The 27,536-nt window shown below is 45.6% G+C and overlaps 1 protein-coding gene across 3 annotated transcripts in view; it reads left to right on the top strand.

The window, feature by feature from the left end:
* Positions 1–27,536, top strand: part of SLC7A1 (solute carrier family 7 member 1) — a 45,524-nt gene that overhangs the window by 14,222 nt on the left and 3,766 nt on the right. For all 3 annotated transcript variants that reach the window (XM_084878690.1, XM_084878689.1, XM_084878691.1), the window contains 11 exons: positions 10,152–10,251; positions 13,287–13,670; positions 15,643–15,801; positions 17,755–17,929; positions 19,964–20,085; positions 20,673–20,895; positions 21,867–22,006; positions 24,089–24,191; positions 26,079–26,296; positions 26,560–26,726; positions 27,346–27,454. In XM_084878690.1, the coding sequence (XP_084734816.1) occupies positions 13,301–13,670; positions 15,643–15,801; positions 17,755–17,929; positions 19,964–20,085; positions 20,673–20,895; positions 21,867–22,006; positions 24,089–24,191; positions 26,079–26,296; positions 26,560–26,726; positions 27,346–27,454 (1,786 nt within the window). In that variant the 5' untranslated portion in view covers positions 10,152–10,251; positions 13,287–13,300. The remainder of the gene's footprint in view (positions 1–10,151; positions 10,252–13,286; positions 13,671–15,642; positions 15,802–17,754; positions 17,930–19,963; positions 20,086–20,672; positions 20,896–21,866; positions 22,007–24,088; positions 24,192–26,078; positions 26,297–26,559; positions 26,727–27,345; positions 27,455–27,536) is intronic.

Genomic DNA, 27,536 nt, shown 5'->3' on the forward strand with positions numbered 1-27,536 from the left:
TTCTTAGATGTTTGTTTAAGTGCACCCATAACTAAAGAACAGTTGCAACTATTACACAAAGGGGCTTGGAAAAATGTATCTGAACTGGCTTGGCTTCAGTTTGGGAAGTGGTAGCCTTTCTTCTCAAACTGCATCTGACCATGTGCTTCGTTGGGAGGGAATCAGACCATGTGCTTCATTGGGAGGCATAGCAGATGTTTTTGTTCACATGCTTGCTGGAGGCCCCACACAGTTACTGGTGATTCCTGCTGCAAATAAGCAGCTGGCAAACCGGTAAAATGGCAGACAGCTTTTGAGAGGTGGTGAGTGCTGTGAAATATGAAGATACACCTGAGACAGTATCGTTATATAAGGTTTCAAAGCAAAGCTCGCCAGGAAGTGTAGCATTCGTTCCTGTATTCATTCATTCAGCAGTTACTGGTTGGGTGCATGAGGTGCTAGTACCAAGTTACCCGAGGGCTGCCTTCTGGGGGATCCTCTGTAGATACTGTGAAGGTGCAAGCAGTTGGCTGAGAACCCCATTTCTTTATGATGAAGCCAACTACAGAGAGTGCCAATGTCTGCCCACTACTTCCATCCCCTGGAAAACGAAGGTCCTACTGTTAGGCTAACCCTGCTCACAATTGCCTCTTGGTTTATGTAGGCAGTCTTAGGTCTGTCATCAGTCCTCACCCCATCATCTCTGAAATATTTCATCTTTGTTGGCCAGATTCTCTACTTTTATTTACAGGTTTCCAAACTTTCATCTATATGAAGCCCTTCGTGTTTGGAAATGCCCTTTTTTTGTTATTGTTCATGTTCTTTCTCCCCTATTTTTGTATATTTTTCTATGTTTTTGTGTCTGTCCTTTCTCTCCAGTCAAATGACAAGCCCCTGTAGGGCAGGGACCACCTTACATTGTCTGTCGCCTGCAGTTCCTACCTGTGTGTGCGCAGTGGACACTCAGTACACAACCCTTGGATAAAGGATTCTGGGGACTCCGGTATATTGGGCTTCTCTGGGTGGGGGTGTGATCGGCATTGGGTCAGGTGGTACAGCTCTGGTGCCTTTCCCACCTACCTTTGGTGTCTGTGCCACGCACTTTGACCTTTCCTTTGAAGAAGGTTTTGAAGCAACATTATACACGTAAAGATCAGCAAAGAAAAGTGGATGATTCCTGGGCAGAAATGCAAGTTAAAAGGGAGGAAGTGAGGATATGTAGTAAACAGGTTTGGAGAGGATGAGAGGAAAGAAAAGCCCTTGAAATTCTTTTTTAATCATTTGTTTTTAGAGACGAAAAGTGGGACACGGAAAACAAACATTTTTATTCAATGTACATAAAGTTTGGCAAAACAAATAACTGGGCTTTGTGAGTGTCCAGATGGCCGGGCAGTCTTTCTCTGTCGAGTTCAGAGTAGAGTAAGTGGAAGAAGCTGCCCCTGTGGCGAAATGCAAGGTAAAATTCCACATTTGGGATTGAGAGTCAACATATGCCAAGGCCTCTGGGTGGGGTGGTGCTGTCCAGGGGAGTGACCCACAGCCTGCAGTGTGTGACTGGCTGCTTTTTAAAGGGGGCACATCAGTGAACAGTCCCTGGCTCGGAAAGGAAACGCTGTGATCCAGGGCTGTGGTTGCTGCCCGGCCCCGACACCCCCCTCAGAGGACTGTGGTTGTTAGCGCTACAGAAACGAGAATAGTTACATATTCACAGATAAAAATCTGGTTAAAAACTCGGTCATTATTAATTTTATTGTTTATGTTTATTACTTATATTTCTATTTCTTAATAGTTTTAACTTAGTGTAAGCATTTCTAGGGAATTGCCCTCAAATCGTTCGAGTTAGTACAGATGGAAATCAAACAATAAGCTTATTTTTATATTTTAAGCCCTATATTTGTATAGTTATTTGTCAATTACAGAACACCATCATATAATACAAAAATATACTTATTTAGAGTTCCTGCTTAATCTCCAAAGCACTTTATGAGTTGGCTATTAATAAGATTTCTTAGAGATGAACAATTGGTAATAATAAGAGCAGCAAGCATACAGCACTTACTGTGTGCCAGGTTCTATATGTGCATTGCGTATGTTTATTCATTTGAACCTTCCCAAACTCTGAAGTTGCTATTATCATTAGTCTCATCTTACAGAGGGGAAAAAAGGAAGCTCATTAAGTAACTTGCCAACCATATTTTGAATCGTTTTACCTGAGATTTTAGCCTCTATCTTACTCTTCACCATGGGGAGCAGGCAGGGATGGGGTGGAGAGGTGTACATGAGGTAAGTATCATTCATTTTCAGATGGTAAGACTGAAACAGAACTAGGGTGACTTGCCCAAGATGGCACAGCCAGGGGCAGGCAAGTCTCCTGATTCCTCCTCAGATCAGTGAGCAGATGCAAAATGAGTCACATGAAAAAAATGTGACACTCAGGGAGTACTTACTCAACAAACACAATAATGTAGCTTGATAGGAGTGGCCAGGCCTTCCCACCCATGTGCCCTGAGCCATGGCATTCTTCTCCATGCATGGAAAGGTCAGAAGACTTATCTCGTTTAACTGAATTTGTGAAATGTGACTGCAATGTCTGTGGATAGATTAGCTGGAGGCCTTGCTGTGTTCACGGTTGGGCTTAGTCAGCCACAGAGGTGGATCGTGGGAGGACCTGGCCCAGTGAAGCGGCTTTGGGATGAGGCCACACCAGCCACTTAGAGCCCTGATGAGCATCATTGAGGTTCTCTGAGGCTCAGTCTTCTCATTTATAAAGTGGGAATTGATTGTTGGTTTTCTGTGTATGTGGAAAACTTAACAGTGTCTGCCACATATCATCTGTGCAGATTTTACTATATTACATTGAGGATTGTGTTTTTTAATTTTTATTTCTTTATTGATTAAGGAATCACATATTTGTCCTCAACAACCCCCCATTCCAATCCCCCCCCCCCTCCCTTATGCCCCCACTCCCCTATTGTCTTTGACCACTGGTTAGGCTCATATGTGTGCACATAAGTCCTTTGGTTGATCTCTCCCTTTTGTCCCCACCCTCCCTTTGAGGTCCAACAGTCTGACCCATGACTCCTTATCTCTGGGTCTGTTCTTGTTCATCAGTCTATGTTGTTCACCATTTCCCCTAGATGAGTGAGACCATGTCCTACTGGAAATATACTTATAAGAATCAAAAATGAGACAAGCAATAATCGTTACACTAAAAGGCATGTGAATCAGTCTGTGGTGAGCTTCTTTCTGGGCCACCAGTTCTTTTGAAACCCAATTTCAATGTCAAACAGTTCCTTATGTGTACATGTCAGCAATGGTATTTTAGTTCTGGATGGGGATTGTGTTTTTATAATGCTGTGTGTTGTAACTGGTTACTAGAATCTGGGCATTTTTTATTCTAGGGGAGGTCTGTGTAACTCAGGGCGAGCCACTAGATGGCTGAAGGCCCCATCCAGCTGTGTGAGTATACAATAGAGGCATTGTACCTTGCAGTGGCCTGGACTGCCAGCATTCCTCAGGTGATATCAGCATCATGGTCATCCAGAGCTCACTGCCCATCAGGCTTTGCCATTAGGGCCCCTGCAGGGAACAGATGGTGTTCTCAGAATAGGTAGTCTGAAGAGAGTTAATAAAGCTGCTGTTCAAGAAGCCTGTGGGTGTGAGAGCGGACCCTGAGTAGCCCTAGAACCTTAGGCATGGAGGGTGCAGAAGAGAGTTGGTGACCACAGCTTCCGTCAAGGAGGTCACCCCTGCCCCTCTCCTGCCAGTGCCCAAATTCCTAGGAGCCCTAGTGGGAAAGGGTGGAGAGTGGCCCTGGGGCAAATGGGATGTCACTTCAGGCCTCGGAGAACGAAGACCAGCTACATGAGTTGTGTAGCCCCACATTTTGGGTTGTTTCAGACAAGCCTCAGTTCTTAATGTGTAGTCGACATGATCAGACAGAGGCCCATTTTGAAAGCATTTAAGCTGATGGCTTCTTTGGTTAAATTTCTTTAATTATTTGGAGCAAGTTTGTCTAAGTCATTTGGAGTATTTGGACTTCCATGGCAAAATAAAAGCACAGATTAGACCAGGGCTTAGGAAACTGGTCTGAAAAGGACGAGAGAGAATATATTAAGCTTTTTGGGCCACATGTAGTCTCTGTCAAATAATTGGTCTATTCCTCCTCTTCCTATTCCTCCTTTTTTGAAAACAAACAAACAAACAAAAAAACAATGAAAACCATTCTTAATTCGTGGTTAGTACAAAAATGGGCCAAATGCCATAGTTTGACAACTTGTAGACTAGATATTTTGTTTCCCTAAGTATGTTGTGTGACAGATGATTTTAGTACATGCATACACATTTCCATCTTAATGGTGTAAGTGCAAATGCATATTAGAAAAAATATATGTACAGGAAACATCCAGTGGTCACTACCCATAAGTCTCTGGCCATAGGGTCCCTGTAGAAAACAGCAGGCCTCTTATTTGGGTGATGGGGCTGGCCCATGTCTGGTCTCAGATCACTTTGGTGCTTCATTTATGAGAGTAATACAAGGTTTTCTGAAAGAAAATTTAAATAATTGAAGGGCGGGTGCCTTTAAGAAACAACGTTATGAATAATAGAATGCATGCTTCCCTGTACAACAAAAAATGGACGAAGGTGGTATGCAAATAGGCTGGTGTGGAATGTACTAGGTCATCTTGTAATCAGTCCCTTATTACCAGCTTCTTGATTATTTCATATTTCATGCTAGAGGCCCAGTGCATGAATTTGTGTATGGGTCCCTCAGGGTGGCCTGCGGAGATTGGGCTCCAGCTCACTCCCCCAGCCTCGCAGCCCCACAGCCCCACCTTGGCCTGACATCACCCCCTCACCTGCTCCATTATCGAGTCCAGCTCCCTCAGCACCTGGGAGCCCTGCTCCCCCTTCCACCTCCCACCCCCATGCCACCTCTGCTGCTGGTCACTGTCTGCAGGGTGATTGGTGGGATGATCAGGGCCCCACTCACATCCACTTAGCCTGGCACAGCCCGCTCATCTCCACTATACCTCTGAAGTCCTGCTCTCGTCAGGGCCCATTGGGGCTAGCAGCGCCTCCACTGCAGCCCACTGCCAGCGCTGTGTCGCTGATGCCAGTCATGTTCTGCACTTCCCCCTGGTGATCAGTGCATGTAATAGCGAGCAGTAGAACTCACGGTCAAACCAATGCCCAAGGGGACAATTTGCATATTAGGTTTTTATTATATAGGATGTAGCCTGTTGGGACCATTTCATGCAGATGAAAATGTTCTCCAGAAGAAATCTTGTATGAGTTTGGCAGAAAAAATGGGAGGACAGAATCATCTTTCAATTACGTCCCCACTGCTAACTGGCAGATGTGTGTGGTTTCCTGCTTCCTGTGCCTCCTTCCCTGGGGAGGAATGGTCTCCTGGGGGGAGGCTTTTGCATCATAAATCACTCCCTACACATTGCATTTCCCTGACTGTTTATATATAGAATTGCAGTGACACAGCCAAGCAATTTAGCCCCAGGAGAACAAATTAAGGCTATCAAAGCACAGAAACTCAGAACCCAAAGCTTGCAAGTGCTTGCTTAATTCCATTTGGTAATCCTTGGGCTGGTGCAGGCAGGCTCCTCTGAACCTAGCTGGCCACATCTAAGTCTGCTTCAGAGCAGCCGCGCCCTGGGACATGGCCATTGGTGGGAAGACGGGGCAGGCTGACACCTGCCTACAGGAAGTTGTACTAGAGCTTGTCAATGCCCAGGAGAGTAGCATGAACTCACCTGTCAGGTGTGCCTGGGCAGACAAAGGGTTGCCTCCAAGCCTTCTGAGCATTTCAGACCTTCAGTGCAGGAAGCATTCCCAAATGTGTCTCCTATACATCCTGCTTCCCAAGCTGGGCAGGTTTCCCCCCTGCCTCACTGTGTGTGTTCCTTACTGGTCTTAGAAAATACTGTGTTGGAGCGAAGATACTTTGTTAAATTTGTTACTGCCTGTGATCTTTTGCCTTCTGATTACCTATGAAAGCTGTCCCTTTTTTCTCTGAGATCCTGAACCATGTGTACACAGCGTGATAGGAGTCCCCTCTTCCCGTGCCGTGTTTGTCGTCTAAACCAGCCAATGCTGCAGTCTTCTTCAATTTCATTACTCTGTGTCCTGCTGCCATGGAATATTTAAGCTGTGAATTAAAACTGGAGTTTATGTTCACACTGGAACTGGAGATATGGCAGCACCAGGAGCCAGTTTCATGTTCCTGAAACTCAACTCGAAATGGGTCTTCCACAGAACAGCTGCCGTGCAGCTGGAGCGGGCATCATCTTACCCACTGCGCCAAAGCTCCAATGGTTGGTTTGGGGGTAAGCGGTAGAGTTTTGACTTGAAGCAGAATGAAAGTATGTGAGACAAAGTGCTTCTCGAGCAACTGAACTTGTGTAGAAATTATTGTGTCTCCCCTGGCACCTAATAGAAAAACTATACTTTGGTCCCTTATGAATCGAGCACTTCTTTTCTCTTTCCCTCTCCTCCTTTTCCTTCCTCTCCTCTCCCTTTTCCTTCCCTTCCCTTCCCTTTCTTCCCCTCTCCTCTCCTCTCCTCTCCTCTAGTAAATTTCCTGTTGAGTTGGTAATTTTTTCTCCCTGATAAGCATTGTAGTACCACAATGGCTGTCTAGATTATGCGATCTTTCAAACAGCTTTTCTGTTTAAATGTTATTGCTGCCTTAGAGAGTAGACAGAAACTGGTCTCAGTGCAGGTGAAATCAGGGTGGACATTGGCAACTGAGAGGAGAGGTGGGACACCCCCTCAAGTAGACACTGCACTCCATTTGTGAGTTTGCCTGGGAGCCATTGGCAGCAGCTGTAGAAACCACTGTCATCAGGCAAAGATACATATAACTGAGAGACTGGTAAGTGGGAATGTATTGTGTGGTCATAGAGTTATGGAAGTCAGAAAGTGTGGGTAAGGTGGAAGTGAAGTGGAACATCGTATGTAAAAGTATTTTGGTTTCTGGTACCATCCATGCCTGCCCTTTGCTATTTAACAAGAGTCTGGTGATTTTTTTGTATAAAGCCAAAGTTCAGAGTTTCAAGACTGGTAGGCTAAGGGACAGGGGAAGATCACTCGGAAAACCATTTTGGAGTCACCATCCTCACGGTGTCACATGGCGTCAGGGTCACACCCTGACGGTTTCCGTGTGCTCCTGGAAACCCATCACGGCTGGTATTGGAATGCCGCTTGCTGTATTTATGAAATAAATGACATTGAATTCTTTAGGCATGAGGTGTATTAGCATTCTCTTACTGTTTTTAGCAAGTGAATTTTCAAATCTGAAAAAAATTGAATTAATTGGTTGAACATTCTTGGATTAAAGAGAGGCAGTGTTAATGAATTCATTTGCCAGGCCATTGATCCTGATGAGTTCACCCAGACCAGTTACAACCTCTCTTTCTTTAAGACTTGTAAATTGAAGGGAAGTGCTTCCAGGACAGGACTGTGAATAGAGCAGGGACCACACCGGGTTGCTGCGGGTGCTTCAGCGAGCCTGAAGGAAGTCCCGCTGCCTTCCTGACTTGAGTGGGTGCTAGGCTTGGCTGTGCTCACATCACTGGGCAGCCCAGCCAGCAGCAGTTCTCAAACTGTTGGGCCTCAAAGCCTCCTCACTCCTGTAGACTATTGAGGGCTCCCCAGAGCTTTGGCTTAGATGAGTTACATGTATCAGTATTTATCACATCACAAATATTTATGTATTAATCCACTTAAAAATGACATCAATGAAACCTTTTATCTTAACACAAATAACATTATAATGAAAATAACTATTTTTCAAAACAAAAGAATTTAATAAGAGTGTTGTCTTAAACATTTACACATTTCTTTACTGTTTAGCTTAATAGAAGGCAACTGGGTTCTTATGTCTGCTGTGCATCAATCAGTGTTGATGTATTACTTTAGATGAAATATGTAAAGATGGCCTCAAGAATTCTTGGGAAGGAGGAATACTTTAGTAGCCTTTCCAGATAATTGTGGTTATTCTCTTGATACTACATGAAAATTCACAGGCAGTGGTCGGTTACACTGTGGAATCTGAAACCACATCAGTGAGCTTTTGTGCTGTAAGCTACATAGGACTGTCCTGCCATTTGAGTTGTCTGTTACCTGGGTATGATCTGTTTTACTGCATTACTGCATAGCTGAGCTATGCAGATCTGACAAGTTGACACATTTCATCATGTCATATTTTTCTGAAAATCACATTTGTTAATATCACCACCAATGTCATGAGAAACCCCTTTAAGCTTTGGGAAGTGTTGAGCTCTTGGTGCTGGATGCTCGTTTTCCAGGGTTCTGATTTTTGTGTGTGTTAGCTAGAAAGCTCTAATTTTATTATTGACAACAAGATTACAAGTTGTTTGCCTTCCAGATTCTGCTACTTTCGCTCCAGAGTTTTCTTCTTAAGGTACAGATTCAGTCAGGGCTCTTGGCTGCCCCTTGTTATGGAACCTAACATATTCACAGGTTTCTGGAATTAGGATTTGGCCTTTGGGGCCATTATTCTGGCTGTCACACTCAAGCCTCCACAGTTTTACATTTAGGCCCCCTCCTCCCTTATATCAGGTAAACTCGTCCTCTCTAAACATCACCTCATTGCAAAAGCCTTTCCAGAGGCTCTACGTGGGGCCAACTTCCTACTCTTCTACCAAGACAGAGCCTCACATATGAATCCGCACCTGGGCGCAGTCGCACATTAGGGTGCCTGTGTGAGTCTCCTCTGTTAGACTGTGAACCTGAGCCTTAATCATCCTTGTTTTTCTCAGTTGTTTTGTGGTACTTGGCACATGCTAGAGTATCAAGAAATAGCAAAATATTGATAATTTTGGGCTATCTTTAAGTGAATGTTGAGTTTCTTTGTTGCGATAATGATGTCATAGTTATGTAGGATAGTGTCTTGGGATTTACCATGGTCATTATTATAGTGACTATTTCCTGAGGGAACCATCTAAGGTTTTCTGCCCCCACTGTTCTTGGTTTTCATTGCCAGTGTCAAGAAAGGGTTCACTCCCCTGTGTGGTCCCTAGCAATACCCTGGATTTGTGGAAATAGTCTGGGTGGAGGATGCTGTTATAGAGGCCCAGTGCATGAAATTCATGCACAAGTAGGGTCCCTAGGCCTGGCCAGCGATCAGGGCCCATCTGTGGGGTAACTGGCAGGATGGTCGAGCTCCCACTCCCATCCACCTTGGCCTGGCGCTGCCCGCTCGTTGGCCACATCCCCTGTCGCTACTGCTGGTCACCTCTCTCTAATGGTGACCAGTGGGACGACGGGGGGTGGGGGTTCCCCACTCTCACCTGTCTTGGCTGGCCTGGTGCCATCTACTCGGTAGAACCGCCGCCACCACTGCCTGTTAGGGCCTTCGGGCTGAGGGCAGCTCCTAAGCGTCTGCCCTCTGGTGGTCAGTGCACATCATAGTGACTGGTCATTTTGCTTTTCAGTCAATTTGCATATTAGGGTTTACATAGATAGATGTAAAAGTCTAGGTGACTGAACAACCAAACGACTGGTCACTATGACGTGCACTGACCACCAGGGGGCTGACGCTTAACACAGGAGCTGCTCCCTGGTGGTAAGTGCACTCCCACAGTGGGAGCACCACTTAGCTGATCAACAGGTGCCAGATGCAGGGCTTATGGCTGGCAAGTGCTGCTGCAGCCTCTCCCAATCAGGACTGACTGGACGCAAGCCTGTGGCCAATGCACCGGGGCCGGGGTAAGTGGAGCGGCAGGCAGGAGAAGTAGGTAGCATTGGACTGCCGGTTTTGGCCCAATCCCCACAGGCCACGCCAAGAGACACCACTGGTGCATGAATTCGTGCACCGGGTCTCTAGTTCAAAATATGATCTTCCATTTATAGAGGTGAGATGTGGTAGCATGCCTGGGTTCAAGGCCATCTTGTCAGTTTCCTGTCTTCTGAATTCCCCCATTGATGCCACTGCCTGGTGGTGTTTCACCCTGTGTCTGCCTACTGTGGTGTGACCCGTGCCTCCCCACTTTCTTCTGATCTTCAGTTTGTGTTACAGCTGGGAGTCCTTCCTGTTACTGAGCCAAATGGGATCATTCCTCTTGTAACAGCCACAGGCATGGAGATTCTGGAGCCAAAAAGATTGTGTCTAATGTCTCTTCTTTGTCTCTCAGGAGCCTGAAGCCCCCAGCTCATCCCTACTGAGACAGCCTTCCTTCAAGACCCAGGTGATCGTCGGGTGGCAAGGTGACAAGTCCTCGAATCATATTCCAGGTATAGTCTGCCCATCAGCACCCCAGCAGGATGGTCGTCACTTATGTGCTAGAATGTGTTAACTTAGACCTTTAATTGATTGTTGACTTTTTATTTTTATTTATTTATTTTTTAAAAATATATTTTATTGATATTTTACAGAGAGGAAGGGAGAGGGATAGAGAGTTAGAAACATCAATGAGAGAGGAACATTGACCAGCTGCTTCCTGCACATCCCCCACCGGGGATGTGCCCGCAACCAAGGTACATACCCCTGACCGGAATCAAACCCGGGACCTTTCAGTCCGCAGGTTGATGCTCTATCCACTGAGCCAAACCGGTTTCGGCGGCTGTTGACTTTTTAAGTGAACTGAAAACTAAAACCCTCCGTTGTTGTTCTTTTAAAATTTCGAGCTGCTGTGCTTTTTCAAGATCTCTTAGTACTTCCATCTCATCAGAAAACAGGCTTGCCTTTTCACAGTGGTGGGTTTCTTAAATTTCTACATTTCTTTTAAACAGAACTCGATTTAAAAAAAAAAGAGATTTAAAAATATTGATATTTTTCTTTAGAGAGGAAGGGGGAGGGAGAGAGAGAGAGACATCAATGATGAGGGAGACATTGATCAGCTGCTTCCAGCATGTCCCCTACCCAGGATGGAGCCCGAAACCTGGGCATGTGCCCTGACGGTAAATTGAACTGTGACTTCCTGGTTCATGGATCGATGCTCACCCACTGTTTAACACTGGCCAGGGCAAACAATTCTTAATACCTACAGATGGTAAGGCCTCTGCGCAAAGGCCTCATCCACAGGGTGTGCTCCTGTGCAGATGGCTGGTGCCTCGTGGTTAGCAGCATGTGGAGGGCCTATGCCCGGTGCGATGGCTGCTGGCCACTCCATGATGGTGTGCACAGTGTGCTAATGACACATTGGGCTGTGTTTCTGTCTGGAGGACTTTGCATTTCTCAAGGTAACAGGCAGGCTCCAATTTCTTTCTTGCTCCTAAACTTTTACTCTTGCTTCTATTTCTCTGCCTCTTCTATTTTTCACTCTTTTACTTAAGAATTCTTTTGCAGCTTGTTCTGGGGTTTAGGTGCTATAAATATCTGCTGTAGATCAGTGTGTTTCATGCAGGTCCTTGGGTTCCTAGAGTCCTGAGGGGGCATTGGAGCCAGGAGGGGGTGGTGGGGTTTCTGGAGGTCAAGACTAGCTAGTGGGTCTTGGCATACCATTGCTCTTTAAATTAGAATTGCTCTTGTTTTATCTGACTCTTGTATTTGGTTTTGGCATAGGATGCAATGAGGGGAAAACATTTTTCTATTAAAATATTTGAAAGCCCTAGCTGGTTTGGCTCAGTGGATAGAGCGTCGGCCCACAGACTGAAGGGTCTCGGGTTTGATTCCAGTCAAGGACACGTTGTAGGCTCCTCCCTGGCCGGGGCCCTGGTCGGGCTTGTACAGGAGGCAACCAAGCGATGTGTTTTTCTCACGTCGATGTTTCTGTCTGCCTTTCTCTTTCTTCTACTCTCCCTAAAAATCAGTGGAAAAATATCCTCAAGTGAGGTTTAAAAAATATTTGGAAGCTCTTTTTTCAGTTATTCTTTGATTAAGAAAAATGATTTACCACAGGGACTTCATCATTGTCATTTTATTTACCACAAAAAAATGGAGGTTGTTTTTTAGGGGTGTGTGTGTGTATAAAGAATGTCACCTGATTTTTATGCTGCTCTCACATTCTTACATTCCTCGGGAGCCATTCTTAGCCTTCTTCTCAAGTGTGTAGCTATATTAAGAATGCTCACATAATCAGGGATCAGCAGCCCACAGGGCCTTTCATCAGAGGAACTTTGGGGGGATCTAGCCAGTGCCCTGTGCCACACGTCAGCATCTCTGAGCAGCTGCTGCAGCAGAAGGAAGGAGGGGATCCCACAGCTCCTAGTTCCTGGGGATTTTCAGCTGTAAGTAAGCACCTTATTTTTGAGGCTCTTGCAACCTTGTAAATGTCAGTTGCAAAGGTGCAGAGTTACCAGGTGAAGCAGGGCCCTGCTTGCACCCCATATCCTCACTGAACAACAGGAGTCCATCTGCCTCGGGAGAAATGTGTTGTGGGAACCTGGATTCTTTCAAAGCCGCCCGGGGTCTACAATTGTCTGAACCCAAGCAGCAAGGGGCAAATTCACTCATCTCATACCTGTGCTTGACACAGCCAGTGTTTAAGGAAATGGAACCCGCAGTCTTATCCCCAGAAGCAGGGTCAGGGCTGAGAGGCACAGCTCTGTAGAAAAACATTATGTGTCATGATAACTGAGGCTTTTGACTAGATGCAGAGATGTCCCCAGGTGGATTTTCAGACTTTCTGCCTCTGTCCTGAAATTGACTGTTTTCCCATGAAAGTAGTAGCCTCTGCGACAGACAGTCAAACCTTCTCCTTGCCCCATGGAGCCCCATCACCCTTCAGCCTCCCCTCCCTGACACTGCTTCCAGTTCCTTAAACACTGTGGGTTCCAGTTCCTTAAACACTGGCTGTGTCAAGCACAGGTGTGAAATGAGCGAATTTGCCCCTTGCTGCTTGGGTTCAGACAAATACAGACCCTGAGGGGCTTTTAAAGAGCCCAGGTTCCCACATCACATTTCCCTCAAGGCAGATGGACTCCTGCTGCCCAGTGAGGACATGGGGGTGTGAGCAGGTCCCTGCTTCAAGTCTAAGTCTGGACCATTTATTCTAGTTTTAGCCTCCCCTCCTCGCCCCACACTTTTGGATCAGTTCTGCCATGTGAGTTTTCCGTGCTCTGTAGTTTCTGCCCGCACAGGGTTTCTCCTATGAACTAAAAGAACTGTGGGTGCTCAGAGAGCAAAGTGTGGTGCAGTCAGCTGCCATGCTGGCCCCGGGGTGTGCGCTCAGGCAGGAGGGCCTCGGTGGTATTCTGATTGGGGAATTCTGAGACTGAAAACATTTTAGCCATAAATCATAATAAGGGGCCTGGTCACTCTCCGTGTTGCGATTAGAGGGGGTGAAAGGAGTGGCAGCGATGAAACACCCTGTTCTTTCTCTTTGCAGATTTAATCAGCAGAATGGGATGCAAGGTGCTGTTCAGCCTTGGTCAGCAGATGCTGAGGCGGAAGGTAGTGGACTGCAGCCGCGAGGACAGCCGGCTGTCCCGCTGCCTGAACACCTTTGACCTGGTGGCACTGGGGGTGGGCAGCACGCTGGGAGCCGGCGTGTACGTCCTGGCTGGAGCTGTGGCCCGTGAGAACTCTGGCCCTGCCATTGTCATCTCCTTCCTGATCGCGGCACTGGCCTCTGTGCTGGCTGGCCTTTGTTACGGCGAGTTCGGTGCTCGTGTCCCCAAGACCGGCTCGGCATACCTCTATAGCTACGTCACCGTCGGGGAGCTCTGGGCCTTCATCACGGGGTGGAACCTCATCCTTTCCTACATCATTGGTGAGTCATCAACTTCTGTCATTCCCACTTCCCTACTTTGCTCCAAATAGACCAAGTCTAGCTTCTGAGGAGACCCTCCTTGCCTGACCATTATCCATCCTCTTTTTTTCTTTTTCCTTTATGGAAGGCAGAGGCACCACTGGCCCTCCAGCTGCTCTTGGTGCTCATGGTCAAGTGTGCTGGGGTGTAGAGGGGACAAGCCAGGCCAATAAGGAGGTCGTTCCTGTTCACCTGGGAGACATAGAACCATGGGATGTTTCTAATTGGTTAAAAAGGATTTAGTCTCTTTTAGTGATCTTTTTTTGACTACTACAGTAAAGTCATCATGGACATAGAAAGATGGGGGAATGTAGAAAAGCATGAAGAAGAAAGTAGAAATTACCCAGTCTGAGAACTGGTAGATAGTAATTCTCTCATTCATTCATTCTCTCAACAAATATTTATTGAGCACTTGCTCTGTGCAAGGCATTTTGCTAGATACTAGGGATGTAATGAAGGAAAAAGATAGTCTCTGTGCATGAGAATTTACTCTCTAGGGATTTAACCATTGTTCATACTTTTGTGAACTTAAATGCATATTATTGGCACAGTATCTCTCTTTATGTATAGAACAATAGATAGTAAATATTCCTCACAGTGTTAACTGTTTTTCCATAGTAACATTCCTATGGTTGTATACCATTGTATTGAAACAAACACCTGAATAAAAGAATAACCAAAAGATTTGCATGGCCAATTCACAAAAGAAGAAATACAAATAGCCATTAAACATTCCATTTATGTTTCATCAGGCTTTTTTTGTAATATTATCAAAAGACAGTAAGATGTGGTAAGTTGAGCCTATGAGTCCTGGGAATACTGTGTGTGGTACTGTTCTGTCTGCTCAGAACCAACCTGGCTTACTCTTCCAACTTCCAAAATAAAATTCATAACAATGAAACTTGTCAGCACAAAGGCTCACACAAGCTGAGGTCTCTCGGGGGGAATGCAGCTATTTTAGATGGGCTGTTGTTTTCCAGAAGATTTTCCAGGGCATGACACAGGAGAGCGCGTGAGGCCTGATACTTCTAGAGTACAGATGATGCTTCTTTGCCAGAGTGCCATTGGCTTGTGTGGGGCCATGCATGTGTCACGTGTCACTCTAGGAACTGCTCACTCTTAGCTGCTGGCGAGGGCAGTTTTTCCAGTCAACATGGGGTTTGAAAGCCTTGACTCAGAGCTGGGGGTGGGTGGAGGAGGCCAAGCAGCCCCTCAGCCATCAGGGTGAGGTTCAGGAGCCCCATAAGCAATGAGCTGGCCTCTGGGGGAGATGGGAGACCATGTTTCCTCACTGGGTTGTGGCCTTGATGGACAGATTTCATAATAGGCGAGCTGCTCAGCACAAAGAAATGTGGTTTAATTTTTGAGTTGTTGGGAAACTACTTACCATAAAACCAAATAGCAAAATTGAGTCTGCAGATCACCCTGCCAAATTCTTGGGTGTGATCCAGACCCAAATCACCTGTAAGGCCCCCTTTGAGAAGAAAGTAAAGGAACCTGCTATGTGTGACTATTGGAATTTTAGCGACATTTCCTGAGGAACAGCAGGAACTTTATTCACATTGAGAGAGAGGGAGAGGGAGAGCACACAGTCAGCTGTTGTTGGCATTGGGAGTGCTGTCTCCATTTGTGTTCCTCGTGGCTGGGGTCCAGGGAGAGAACATTTGTGTTCCTCGTGGCTAGGGTGCAGAGAGAGCATCGGTGGAAAATGCATTTTCCCCCCAGGCCCTAGAAGATTCCTTGAATTTTTCACTTCACTGTGAACCCTGGTTGACCCTCTTCTGAGTATGCATGCTCATGCTGAGGTCTGCTTGCTGCAGAATTCCATGTGCCATCTGAGATCCGTATGGATGCATAAACATACAGCTTAATGACAAACACTTTGTTAATTGCTTTCTTTCACGTTCCTCTGATGTGTGTTGTTTTGTGACAGGTACTTCAAGTGTGGCAAGAGCCTGGAGTGCGACATTTGATGAGCTGATTGGCAAACCCATTGGGGAGTTCTCTCGGACACACATGACTCTGAACGCCCCTGGAGTGCTGGCCACAAACCCAGACATCTTTGCTGTGATCATAATTCTCATCTTAACAGGTACACCCACACAGTGAGAGAGCCACCAGGTTGAAGTAGGGGTCCAAGAAGGCAGGTTACTTCTTGGGGTTTCTAGAAAGATCAGGTTTTCTTCCTTTTCTCTTTCTCACCACCCACCCTCGTTTTTATTTTATAATTAATACAGACTTTTTTTTTTTTTTTTTTTTTTTTTGTCTTAATGGCTTATGATGGTTTCACAATAGGGCTGGCCTATTTAATAGCTGCCAAGTTGTGTGTCATTTAGCTAACAGAGAACCTCAGGTGTTTATGTGATTATTGAGTATCATTTTTATTTAGTACTTCACGCTTTTTGTGCAAGTGACTCAGGAATACACTGTGGACTCCTGATGACCATTTGGGAAGGGAAGTTGGTCTGTCTGGAACATTAACAGGTGTCTGGGTGTCAGAGACGTCTCAGTTGGTTTTACACATACTGGTGGTCAAAACACCCCTTAAGCAAATAAATTTTATGACAAAGTTGTGGGTACAGAATTTAAAAATTCCTGATAGTGTTTGCCCACAGCTGATAGCAGCACCTTCTTACATGCATCTGTGTTTTAGCCACTGGGTGGCAGTTTTGCTGACATAAACATTAAGCTGATGAAGTGCAGGTAAATAATCTTTTGCAGTTAGAAAACCTTACAAGGGTTTTAAAAATAACCCATCTAATTTTGTCCACTACGTAATTAAAATCATTTTGCACAAGCCAGACTCAGCAGTATTTCTGGTCCAGTGATAGGAACATGTATCAGAAATTAAGTTTGCACTACTCAGATTTTCATAAATATGAGAGGGAGGGACACAAAAGGAAAGATACAGCAAAGTGTGGTGTGTTCCCTATGATGAATCACTCTATTCTCTTCTACTATCTGCATTTCAAAATTCAATCTGTTATGTGAGTCTCTTTTATTGTAGAACTAGAGGCCTGGTGCAAGAAATTTGTGTACTTGGGTGGGGAGGGGCGGGTAGTGGGGAGGTGTCCCTCAGCCTGGCCTGCACCCTCTCGCAGTCAGTTGGACATCCTTAGTGCTGCCACTGAGGCGGGAGAGGCTCCTGCCACCACTGCTACACTTGCCAGCCATGAGCCCAGCTTCTGGCTGAGCGGTGTTCCCTCTGTGGGAGCACACTGACCACCAGGGGGCACTCCTGCATTGAGCATATACCCCCAGGTGGTCAGTGTGCATCATAGCAACCAGTCATTCCACAGTTCGTCGATTTGCCTATTAGCCTTTTGTTATATAGGATGTATAAAAGACATACTGCAGAGCAATGATCTCAAATCATACATTGTGTGGTGTGTTCACTGGGTACCTTTTCATGCCTCTTTTCTTGCTGACAGTTTGCACAGAACTCACCAGGTGGCAACTTTACCCCAAGGTAATCCTGCGATGTCATGTGATTCCTGGGCATTTTTATCACCTGGTGTGTTTTTTAATGTGGATTTATGAGCTAAAGCTAGTCTGGCTTAGTGCTTACGGGGTGGCAGTTCCACAACCACAGACACTGTCATTGCTGATATTGCTAACATCTATAAGGCAATATGAATAATTTCCGGATCTGAAAAACTCATTCTACCAAGAAAGTGAGTATAAAGTGTCTCCTTCTTGGAGAAACTAAAATCCTGCTCTTGAGAGAGGTTCTCAGTAAAATACTTTAATGAGGGGGAAGGTGCAGGGAGAGGCGCTCACTTCATCGCCTGGGGTGCTTTATGTCCTCGTCTCTGCGGTCTGGTGTCCCTGGATGGCGTCCTTATAGCATTGCTAAGTGTCTTGATCACTGCCTCTGGAAAGATCATGAATTTGGCCCCATCCCCAGAAGCTCACAGAAATCTTTAGAATTTGATGCCATGTGGGTTCTTCTTAAGTCATCGCCCTTCTTCCCGTCCCCATTCCAGGAAGGATTTGCCTGGTATGAGGTTAATGCTCCATGTTTCCTGTGTATGCACATTTTCAGGACTTTTAACTGTTGGTGTGAAAGAGTCAGCCATGGTCAACAAAGTATTCACTTGTGTCAATGTCCTGGTCCTGGGCTTCATCGTCGTGTCAGGCTTTGTGAAAGGCTCGCTTAAAAACTGGCAGTTCACGGAGGAGTATTTGCACAACAACTCGGGTCGCCTGTGCTCCAACAAGTGAGTTGCTCCTCTGCCCGTCCCTCGGCCTGTGGCAGTTGCCGTATATGGGGGATGGGACTGGCTAGAACCATACGAGTCTTTTTTCAGTAAAGTGATTTAAATATAAACATTTTATTAATTTTTTTGTAGCTGAGAATGTTTTATTGGTTTAAAATAAGTTTTATTTCCCGCAACTAGATAGAACATGGTATGACAAGGACACTGATGGTTAAAACAGAGTCTTCATTCTAATTCCATCATGTACATAGTTGAGGATCATTGTCAGACTCACTAAATAATCCATTTTTTTCTCATATTCTGTTTCATGACCTTCTTCTCAGTTTTGTGATCAGAAAAGGTTTTCTCTGTAATACCATGGTGATACCACTTTATTTCAAAATGTTCAATAACCCAGAAAAAGAAATATGTAGAACTTTTATCTAAGTTTTTCAGAAATACTAAAGTATCAAACAGTGATTTCAGTAATCTCTTTCTCCCACACTTGACTTGGGTTGTATCAGCCCTGAAAAGCTGTGGCCCCATCCCCCTGACCTGTCTCTGGCTCAGGACCCTCAGGGTTAGAGGCATGTGATAGCCAGGCTCTCTTTTTTAGGCTGTGGTTGTAGAACTCCACTCGCGAGGGTGTCCACGTTCTTTGTGATTCACAGAGCCCATGGGAGTGGCTGCAGTGTGGACTGTGGACCACACTTTGCTGACTTACGTGTCCTGGGCTGCCTTTTTTGTACTAGGGTTGGTGGTTTATTTCAGTCGATGACAAGTTTCCGTTTCAGCCTAGTGGCAATTTTCCCTACATCTATCACTTGTGCATTTCTTGGGGTTTCCCCCAGGTTGCTACTGAACCACTGGAAGTCCCACAATTAGGGTCTTCATGCTTCACGTCCAGTGGTTCCATGGCAGCTTCTGGAACCGAGAAATGTAAGTATCCCAGAGGAATCAGTAAAAGGCCCATTAGGAAATAATTGGGTCCAAATTGTCTGTTTATTCATTAGCTTGTTGATAAACCCAACTGAAAGCAAATTTGCCAAAATGAGTTGCTAACTCAACCTCAGCGCATCAGTGCTTATAGCGTTGGAATATTTTTCTATTCTTGTTCTCAAGTTTGAAGGCGAAGCAGTTTGGGCGGAGGAAGTTGGGGAGGCGTGACCAGCCTCGCCCTGGGGGCTCAGTGCTAAGTGACAGGAAACCTGCAGCCAAGCGAAAAATGTGGCCGCAGAGGAGGGCTGGAGCTGCATTTCTCAGACAGAAGGAGCGGGTTGCTCTTCAGGTGGCTGAGGCTTACGAGTAGTTGGTGAGAGGCAGGGCCTATGATAGACTGATGCCAGAGACTGCCGCCCACACAAGTCCTGGCAAGAGCGGAGCGCCACTATTCAAGCTTAGATGTAGTGTTTAGAGTCACAGGTTTTGACCGATTGGGACTGTTTTCTGGATCTTTAAGGACTTTGGGGTTCACAAAATATGCTTCAGTAAACTACCGATCCCAGCCCATGAGTTCACCTGTGCTGGCACCAGCCTCTGCCTGAAGCATCCCACCTGTTTACTTTGTGTGTGTGGGTGCTTAGGAAACATGGTTTTGTTGACTGAAGTTAAGCAGCTTTCAAACCTCAGTGTCTTTGGAAATGCTTGCTTTGAGACCCGAGTTACTGGCAAATACGGAGACTTGCCATTCGTTCCTACATCTGGGGCCCCTGCATTGCCTGGCTGCATTTCTTTCTCCAGGATTCTGTGGGAGAGGCTGCATTTGTTGGTCTCTCTCTCTTTCCTGTCACAGTCCCTATATTCCATCCCCTCCCCATGTCTATATTTAGAAGAGGCTTCTGGAAAGGGCATTGTGTGCACCATTATGGTCCAGGCCACACCAAGTGAAGGCCTGTTGTCCACAGTCAGACACAGTGGCTGGCGACAGCTGCCAGGGGTCATGGCCTGAGGGCCTGGAGCAGTGGTCATAAGTCAGGTGATGGCTGTTTGCAATGGCTTCTCTTTGGGACCATGAAGCTAGTGTTGTGATCTTTGCTGTGGCTCTTTTTTTTCTAGTGAAACGAAAGCAGGGGATCCCGGTATTGGTGGGTTCATGCCCTTCGGGTTCTCCGGAGTCCTCTCAGGAGCAGCGACCTGCTTCTATGCCTTCGTGGGCTTTGACTGCATTGCCACCACAGGTACGTCCGCTCGCTGTCGGGAGCCATGCCCCGCCCTCCAGCTTTCCAGACAGGCCAGCCTAATTTACCCATCGGTCGCTATTTTCCTTCCTGTGGGCTTGTGCCAGTCGTCAAGCTTCCACACCTGAGTAATGTGTAGATTGTAGTTTTCCGCTGATCTTTTCTGCCCTTATCACTTCCCCAAGTCGCAGTTCCTGGCAGGAAACTACATCCTGAATGTGACTAACCCTTCTACTAGAATGGGATAATGACAGACATGGCTACAACCTGACTTCCTATCTGTGCATCATCTGGGAGGAACGAAGCCATTAAAAATATTATTCAATATTTTTAATATTGTTGAATAGGTTAGGCTCCATTGTACTTCCCAAATCTGTCTGCCAAAGGAAACAAGTCTTTTCCTTGGCAGAACCATGATGTAAAGGCCAAGAGCACCATCTAGGACCTAGGGGTCATCTGGTCTGGGTTGCAGAGGGCCACCCAGTGTTTCCAGAGCCCAGGGAGGCATTTGTGGTGGCACCGACTCCCTGGACACTGAAAGGCCTGGGGCCTCATGGTTTGTGGTTGTCCCTCCTGGCTGCTTCTAGGTGAAGAAGTCAAGAACCCCCAGAAGGCCATCCCCGTGGGCATCGTCGCCTCCCTCCTGATTTGCTTCGTCGCCTATTTTGGGGTGTCAGCTGCCCTCACGCTCATGATGCCATACTTCTGCCTGGACAAGGACAGCCCCCTGCCTGAGGCCTTCAAGCACGTGGGCTGGGATGGCGCCAAGTATGCGGTGGCCATTGGCTCCCTATGTGCTTTGTCTACGAGGTGAGGATTTTCACCTTCTGGGGTTGATGTCAGGGGTGGTGGGCCAGGTAAAGCTGGAAACGCAGGTCTGCTGTTAAAGGTACTCTTTTCCCTGGAAATGGAGCCAGTGCCCCAACCCTGATTCTCTGGCTTCTCCTTGTTGCTATTAATCACCCAAGAGTCATTTGTGTTACTGATCTTCTTGAAAAACTTTTTAACATCATCTGCTCATCATCTGTCTTTCTGTCCCTGACTTTGGCACTGGACCAGGCCAGCTCTTTAAACACTGTATTTTGGCCGGGACCGGTTTGGCTCAGTGGATAGAGCGTCATCCTGAGGATTGAAAGGTCCCGGGTTCGATTCTGGTCAAGGGCATGTACCTTGGTTGCAGGCACATCCCCAGTAGGGGGTGTGCAAGAGGCAGCTGATTGATGATTCTCTCTCATCGATGTTTCTAGCTCTCTATCCCTCTCTCTTCCTCTCTGTGAAAAATCAATAAAATAAAATAAAAAGAAATAAATAAATAAACACTGTATTTTGGCCTGTTTGGCCATAACATGGAGGGAAGCTTGAAAAAGGAAGTAAGTGCCTTTTAAGAGAGACATTTGGCTCCTTGTATTTCCTATTAGCCCATATGAACATTTACTATAGTACTATTTGTAAATGTTGATTTACCATAGAGACATCCTCGTGAATGCTGGGCTGCTTTTATTTTCTGTTTGAATCAGCTGGAAATAATTGTAGGAATAAATGTAAAATTTCATTTCCAGAAAAACAATGACTAGTTTGTGCTGGTTTGTTAGGCTTTTCCTATTCTTAGACTTATGGCATACTCAGAGTAGTGCTTTCTCTGGGGTTGGTGAATGGAATTTTGAGTTATATAGCTTGGTGGTGGCAGTCCTGGTGAGAGTCCAGGTCAACTGGGCTGGTCACATCCTGGTGCCTTAGTTCCTGGGAAGCTCTTCTAAACCGATGCCTTTTCTTCCATCTAGCCTTTTGGGTTCTATGTTTCCCATGCCTCGAGTTATCTATGCCATGGCTGAAGATGGACTGCTATTTAAATTTTTGGCCAAAATTAACGATAGGACCAAAACACCAATAATCGCCACAGTAACCTCAGGTGCCATCGCTGGTAAGAACTGGGACTAATTTCACACACTAATATTTCAACAGTTGAGTCATTATTATTCCCTAGGGAAACATCCTGAATTTTACTGCTGTCTGTGAGGAATTTTAACTTTTTTTTTCTAGCCTTAGACCTGGTGTATTGTAAGGTAACTGCCCTTCCAATAAAAGGCAGAGGCCAGTGCTCCAGAGGATGTGATGGAATTCCCAATAAGTTTGAATTCCTCTGTTATTATCCTCTCATCGGCCCAAGCTTAGGATACACATGGTCCCTCAAAGCCATTAGTCTTCTCCTTTTCTGAATGTCCCTGGTTAGATTTTGGTAAGATGACATCTTGCATTTATAAACCAAGTGAGAGTTTGTGTTATTACTAGAAATTTAGTGTCCTTGTATCTTAGCCTGTGAATTCCCTGGGAAATGAGGATCCCTTATGATTGGTGTTGTAAAAATGTACCACTTTGCCCTGGCCAGTGTGGCTCAGTTGGTTGGTGCTATGTCCCATGCACCAAGAGGTGGTGGGTTCAATTCTTGGTCAGGGCACATTAGCTGGGTTGCCTGGCACTTGAGCCTACGTGAGATCCAGAGGCCCCAGATTAAGGGATGGGGGGAGGGAGGTGTGTGTGTGTGTGTGGTGCGGGGCTGAAATTTATTTGCACTGCATGCTATTTATTGTATCCTTGCCTCCTTTAATGACTCCATTTTGTAGAAGGAAAGGCAGTGTGATTCCATTGTACAGAGGTGGAAGTGGAGGCACAGAGAGGTGAAGGCAAAATGCATACCCATAGTGTAGATCTGGCTCTTGGTTCCTGGTTTGTTTTTATGCCAAAGAGGCTGGTTCCTTCCAGTGTGTGAGAAGAGCATCGAGTCATTTGGTAAATTAGGACACGTGACACCAGCCAGTTTGTGCCATAGGGACTTGTCAAATGGCCATTGGTAGGATATTTTATCATCTTAAATGAATGAGTTGTAATTAGTAGGATTTATGCCCTTAGCAAAGTGTGCTTCATTTTGTGGATTAGCACTACATAATGGAAGAAAGCTTGCTTCTTATTATTTACTAAGTTTGCCCTGTAATTAGTAAATTGCATTCCTTTTTTATTTGTTTTGTTTTTTGTTAATCCTTAGCCAAGGATATTTTTTCCATTGATTTTTAGAGAGAGAGGAAGGGAGAGGAGGAGGAGGTTAGGGGAGAAAGGAGAGAGAGATAGAGAGAGAGACACAGACATCGATGTGAGAGAGACACATCTATTGTTGGCTCCCGTACATACCCCAATCGAGGCTGGGGATTAAACCTGCAACCCAGGTATGTGCCCTTAACCCTGGGCCAGGGCTATAATACATTTTTTTAGAGTGATCGCAGTGATCAGGTTATGGGGCACCACATGTCAGAATATAACCACTATATTTAAGGGATTAAGGCACTGGAAACCATAAAGATTTTTTTCAGTATTTACATGTAATTTGATTATATAAAAGAATGGCTTTAATTTCCTTTTTATGCTGATTAAAGGAGATGAAACTATCATCATTAAAGTGACTACAAAGTACATTCACTAAACTTTTTTTTGTATGTGGGAGTGTAAATAAGTATTAGGTTTTCTAAAATCACCTCACATTGAAGAAGCTTGTCTCGATTTCTCTGAGTGGGAATGCAGGTGCTTGTGGCGGATGGATGGATGGATGGATGGATGATGAATGGGTAAGTGGATAGATGTAAATGATTTGTCTATAATTTGTCAGCATAATATAGAAGAAGAAACACTGGACTCAGAGTCATAATAACCTAGTTCAAATTCTGACTTTTGCATCTAGCTTTGTGACCTTAGGTAACTCTCCCAACCTTGTCTGAATTTCAGTTTCTCCATCTATAGTGTAGGGGTAGCTTGCAAAGTTACCATCTTGAGGACTGTGTACATGACTTAATCCTGAGCTTTTCTTCCTTTAAGCATCTTTTCATGGAAGAGCCTGGGGTTGGGGGGGCAAGAAAAAGAAGCACCTCTGTATGCTGTGGATTACAGATGGGTGGTGGGTCTGGATGTCAGTATGTAGAGGGCCATCTTTGGATCCTGATGTTTGTCTCCTCCCCAGCTGTGATGGCCTTCCTCTTTGACCTGAAGGACTTGGTGGATCTCATGTCCATCGGCACTCTCCTGGCTTACTCTTTAGTGGCTGCCTGTGTGTTGGTCTTACGGTATGTATGGCCTTTCTGGGTTCCATGACAGAAATGCACATGAACCCTCTTAGCCTCTTAGCAGTTCAAATTATTGGTTTATACAGTGCAAATTTTAGGTTGTTGATAACTCCTTTGGAAACTTCCCAGGAGAGGGTGGGATATGGTGGTTGAGAACCTTCTTATGGAGAATATCCATGAAAAGATTCAGGGGTGGCCCCACCTCCTTCTATAATGTGCCCTCATTTTTCTGGCTGGATTTTGGGGAGAATAGAGACAGGTTATAGCCAAGCTGCTGGGCCTAGATCTTGGGATCAGCTTTTTTGAAGGTTTTGGTGGTGATTTCAATGTGATCCAGTTTCTTGGGACAGAGTCGACTGGGGTCTGGCCCTGATGGGAGTTGGGAGAATCCAATGAAACTTAGGTTCCGGTGATGACCTTCAAAACTCAGGTTACTGCAATGCTTCATTGCACGCTACTGGAGAAAGGAGTCCCATTATACAGTGTGGGATGGCTGAGGTTGATGTCCAGGAAGACTTTCCAGGTTTTGTTGATTAAAGCAGTCTGGGCTTAGGCTTGTTGTATCGGCTACTCCAGGACACCCCCTCAAAACATACCTTCTGGTGCCAATTTTTCTTTGTTTTGGAAAGACAGGACTCTGCTTCCCAAGTCCCAGAAATTGCCCAAGGTAGCATTCATCATGAGAACATTTACGCATGGAGACTCAGTGTTGGCCACCTGACGAGAGCCTCCATATTTCCTTCTAGGCATTTATACTTACAGGCCACTGATCCCATTTCACATGTGCTCAGCATCTAATGTATGTGAAACCTGAGTTGAGTCTTGATAGCGATTGTATAGGATCAGCTAAAACTAGTTTACGTCCACTTATTGCTTCACAAGGGTTCAATGCTGGAATCTTCCCCAAGGTCCTACCACCTTCTCTTCTTCTTTTTTTAAAATATATTTTATTGATATTTTACAGAGAGAAAAGGAGAGGGATAGAGAGTTAGAAACATTGATGAGAGAGAAACATCGATCAGCTGCCTCCTGCATACCCCCTCCTGGGTATGTGCCCACAACCAAGGTACATGCCCTTTACCGGAATTGAACCTGGGGTCCTTGAATCCTCGGGCCAATGCTCTATCTACTGAGCCAAACCAGTTAGGGCCGTACCACCTTCTTAATTAACCTCACAGTGTTACATTAAGTGAATCAGTGAAAATATAGTGAATATCTTTATGCTTACTCTTAGACTGTATGCAAAGTAATTCATAAGGCATTCTATTTTTCAAGACTGGTGGAAAAGATTTGAGCTTTGTTCATTTTGGGTAGGAGGATAAGGAGCCTCATTTAAAATGACTGGGGTAGCTTGTATCTTGAAAATCATGCCACTGAACTCTATAGATTTATTTATGCCAAGGCATTGGAGTTTTAAATAAGTTGATCCAATTAAGTCTCACAAACAATAACTCAAAGCCATCAGCCTGCAGACACATTTCTCCAGCTCTCTGCACCAAATAGGATCCTGATGTTATTGCTTTCTATTTCTGTCTGTGCATTTAGTTCCCTGCAGCCTGCTTTTGTTGGAATTGGCCTAATATCTTCAAGTTTCCAAGGGCTAGTGCTACTCTCAGAGCCAGAGAAACCATCTCAAGACATTTCTCTGGGCTGGTTTATGGTGGAGGTCAAGTTGTCTCAAAGCAGACACCAAAGAAGGCCATTGCCAGAAGGCGAGACCCAGTTCTCCTGTTTCCACTTTGCCAGAGAAGACATTCTGACCATCTTCTTCCCATTTGATGCCTTGAATCCTGGGAAATTTACCTTTGAAGGCTTACTAAGAACTTGAATTATTGCTTGTTCTTTTGCTTAATGAAAACATATCATGTTGGTCACATTTGTCTGCAGGTATCAGCCAGAGCAACCTAACATGGTATACCAGATGGCTAGAACTACTGATGACCTGGATCAAGTAGACCAGAATGAATTGGTGAGCACCAGCGATTCCCAAACAGGCTTTTTACCAGGAGCAGAAAAGTTTTCTTTGAAGACTATACTTTCACCCTCAAACATGGAGCCCTCCAAATTCTCTGGGCTAATTGTGAACATTTCAACCAGCCTCATAGGTAAGAGCCTGCCCTTCCTTGGAATGTGTCTGGGGTCCTGCTTGTTGGCACTGCATGGTTTCTTGTTGCTGGGTATGGGGGTGGGTGTTAGAAATCCTGCTGCTGGATGCACTGTGCTATCGGTTATTCTGTCCTCATTGCAGGTGATGCCTGCAGAAATAGAGCCTTCCTCTCCATAGGTTTTGGGGAGAGCTGAGGATATCATGGGAACTTGAGAAGTGGTTAAGATGCATCTGTCTTACTCTCTTTCTCTCTGTCTTCAGCAATTCTTATCGTCATCTTCTGCATCGTGACTGTGCTTGGAAAGGAGGCTCTGATAAACGTGGAGTGGTGGGCCATCTTTATGCTCATTGTCTCTGCCATCCTCTGCTCAGTCATCACAGCCATCATCTGGAGACAGCCTGAGAGCAAGACCAAGCTCTCGTTTAAGGTGAGCTGCTCTGCCTTGAGGTTCTGCAGGGAGCTGCCTGATGGGACAGAGCCTGCATGGGCTCTCCTAGGTGTTTGGCCGGAGGTGCTTCCTGGCCAGCCTCAGGAACATGGGCCCATGGGCACAGACTGGGCCTGGTGGGGACCTGACCCTCGCTCTCAATGGTGTAGCTCCACCTTCTCACAAATGCCTTCCAGGTGGGTTGTATATCATCACCAAGCCTTGGAGGTTCACTTTCAAATATTACAAATAGTAGGATAGTTCAACCTTAGAGGTAAAGTGGAATCCTTCTTCTAGCCCCTGCTTTAATGGGAACATAGCAGGAGTAGAAAATAAGAATAGAGCTTTCTTTGGCAATTAGTTGCTTAGACCCAAGCTCCTGCCTGTTAGAGTTTGCCTGGATGAGGGTGTATTTATGTTGGAGGAGTTGGGGGTGCAGGGGTAGGATTGGCACTCACTTCCTCTTCCCTTATATAAAGATGGTAGCCCATATAGATCTCAGAGGTCCATATAAGTGTCAGGTGCAGGATGTTTTCTAGGTAGTTTTGTTAAATGATGCAAATAGGTGCTAACTCCATCTCTGCTGCAGAGCTGATGCTGCCATCTTGTGTCTCTGCAGGTGCCCTTCCTGCCAGTCCTTCCCGTCCTGAGCATCTTCGTGAATGTCTATCTCATGATGCAGCTGGACCAAGGCACCTGGGTCCGGTTTGCGGTGTGGATGCTGATAGGTATGTCCCATATTCCAGTGTCTCCTGAGACCTCCCACCCCTACTGCCCACTCATGTCCCTGCTACTCACTTGGCAGATGGC

Source organism: Pipistrellus hanaki, assembly GCF_964339955.1.
Source record: "Pipistrellus hanaki genome assembly, chromosome: 3".
Classification (NCBI taxonomy): Eukaryota; Metazoa; Chordata; class Mammalia; order Chiroptera; family Vespertilionidae; genus Pipistrellus; species Pipistrellus hanaki.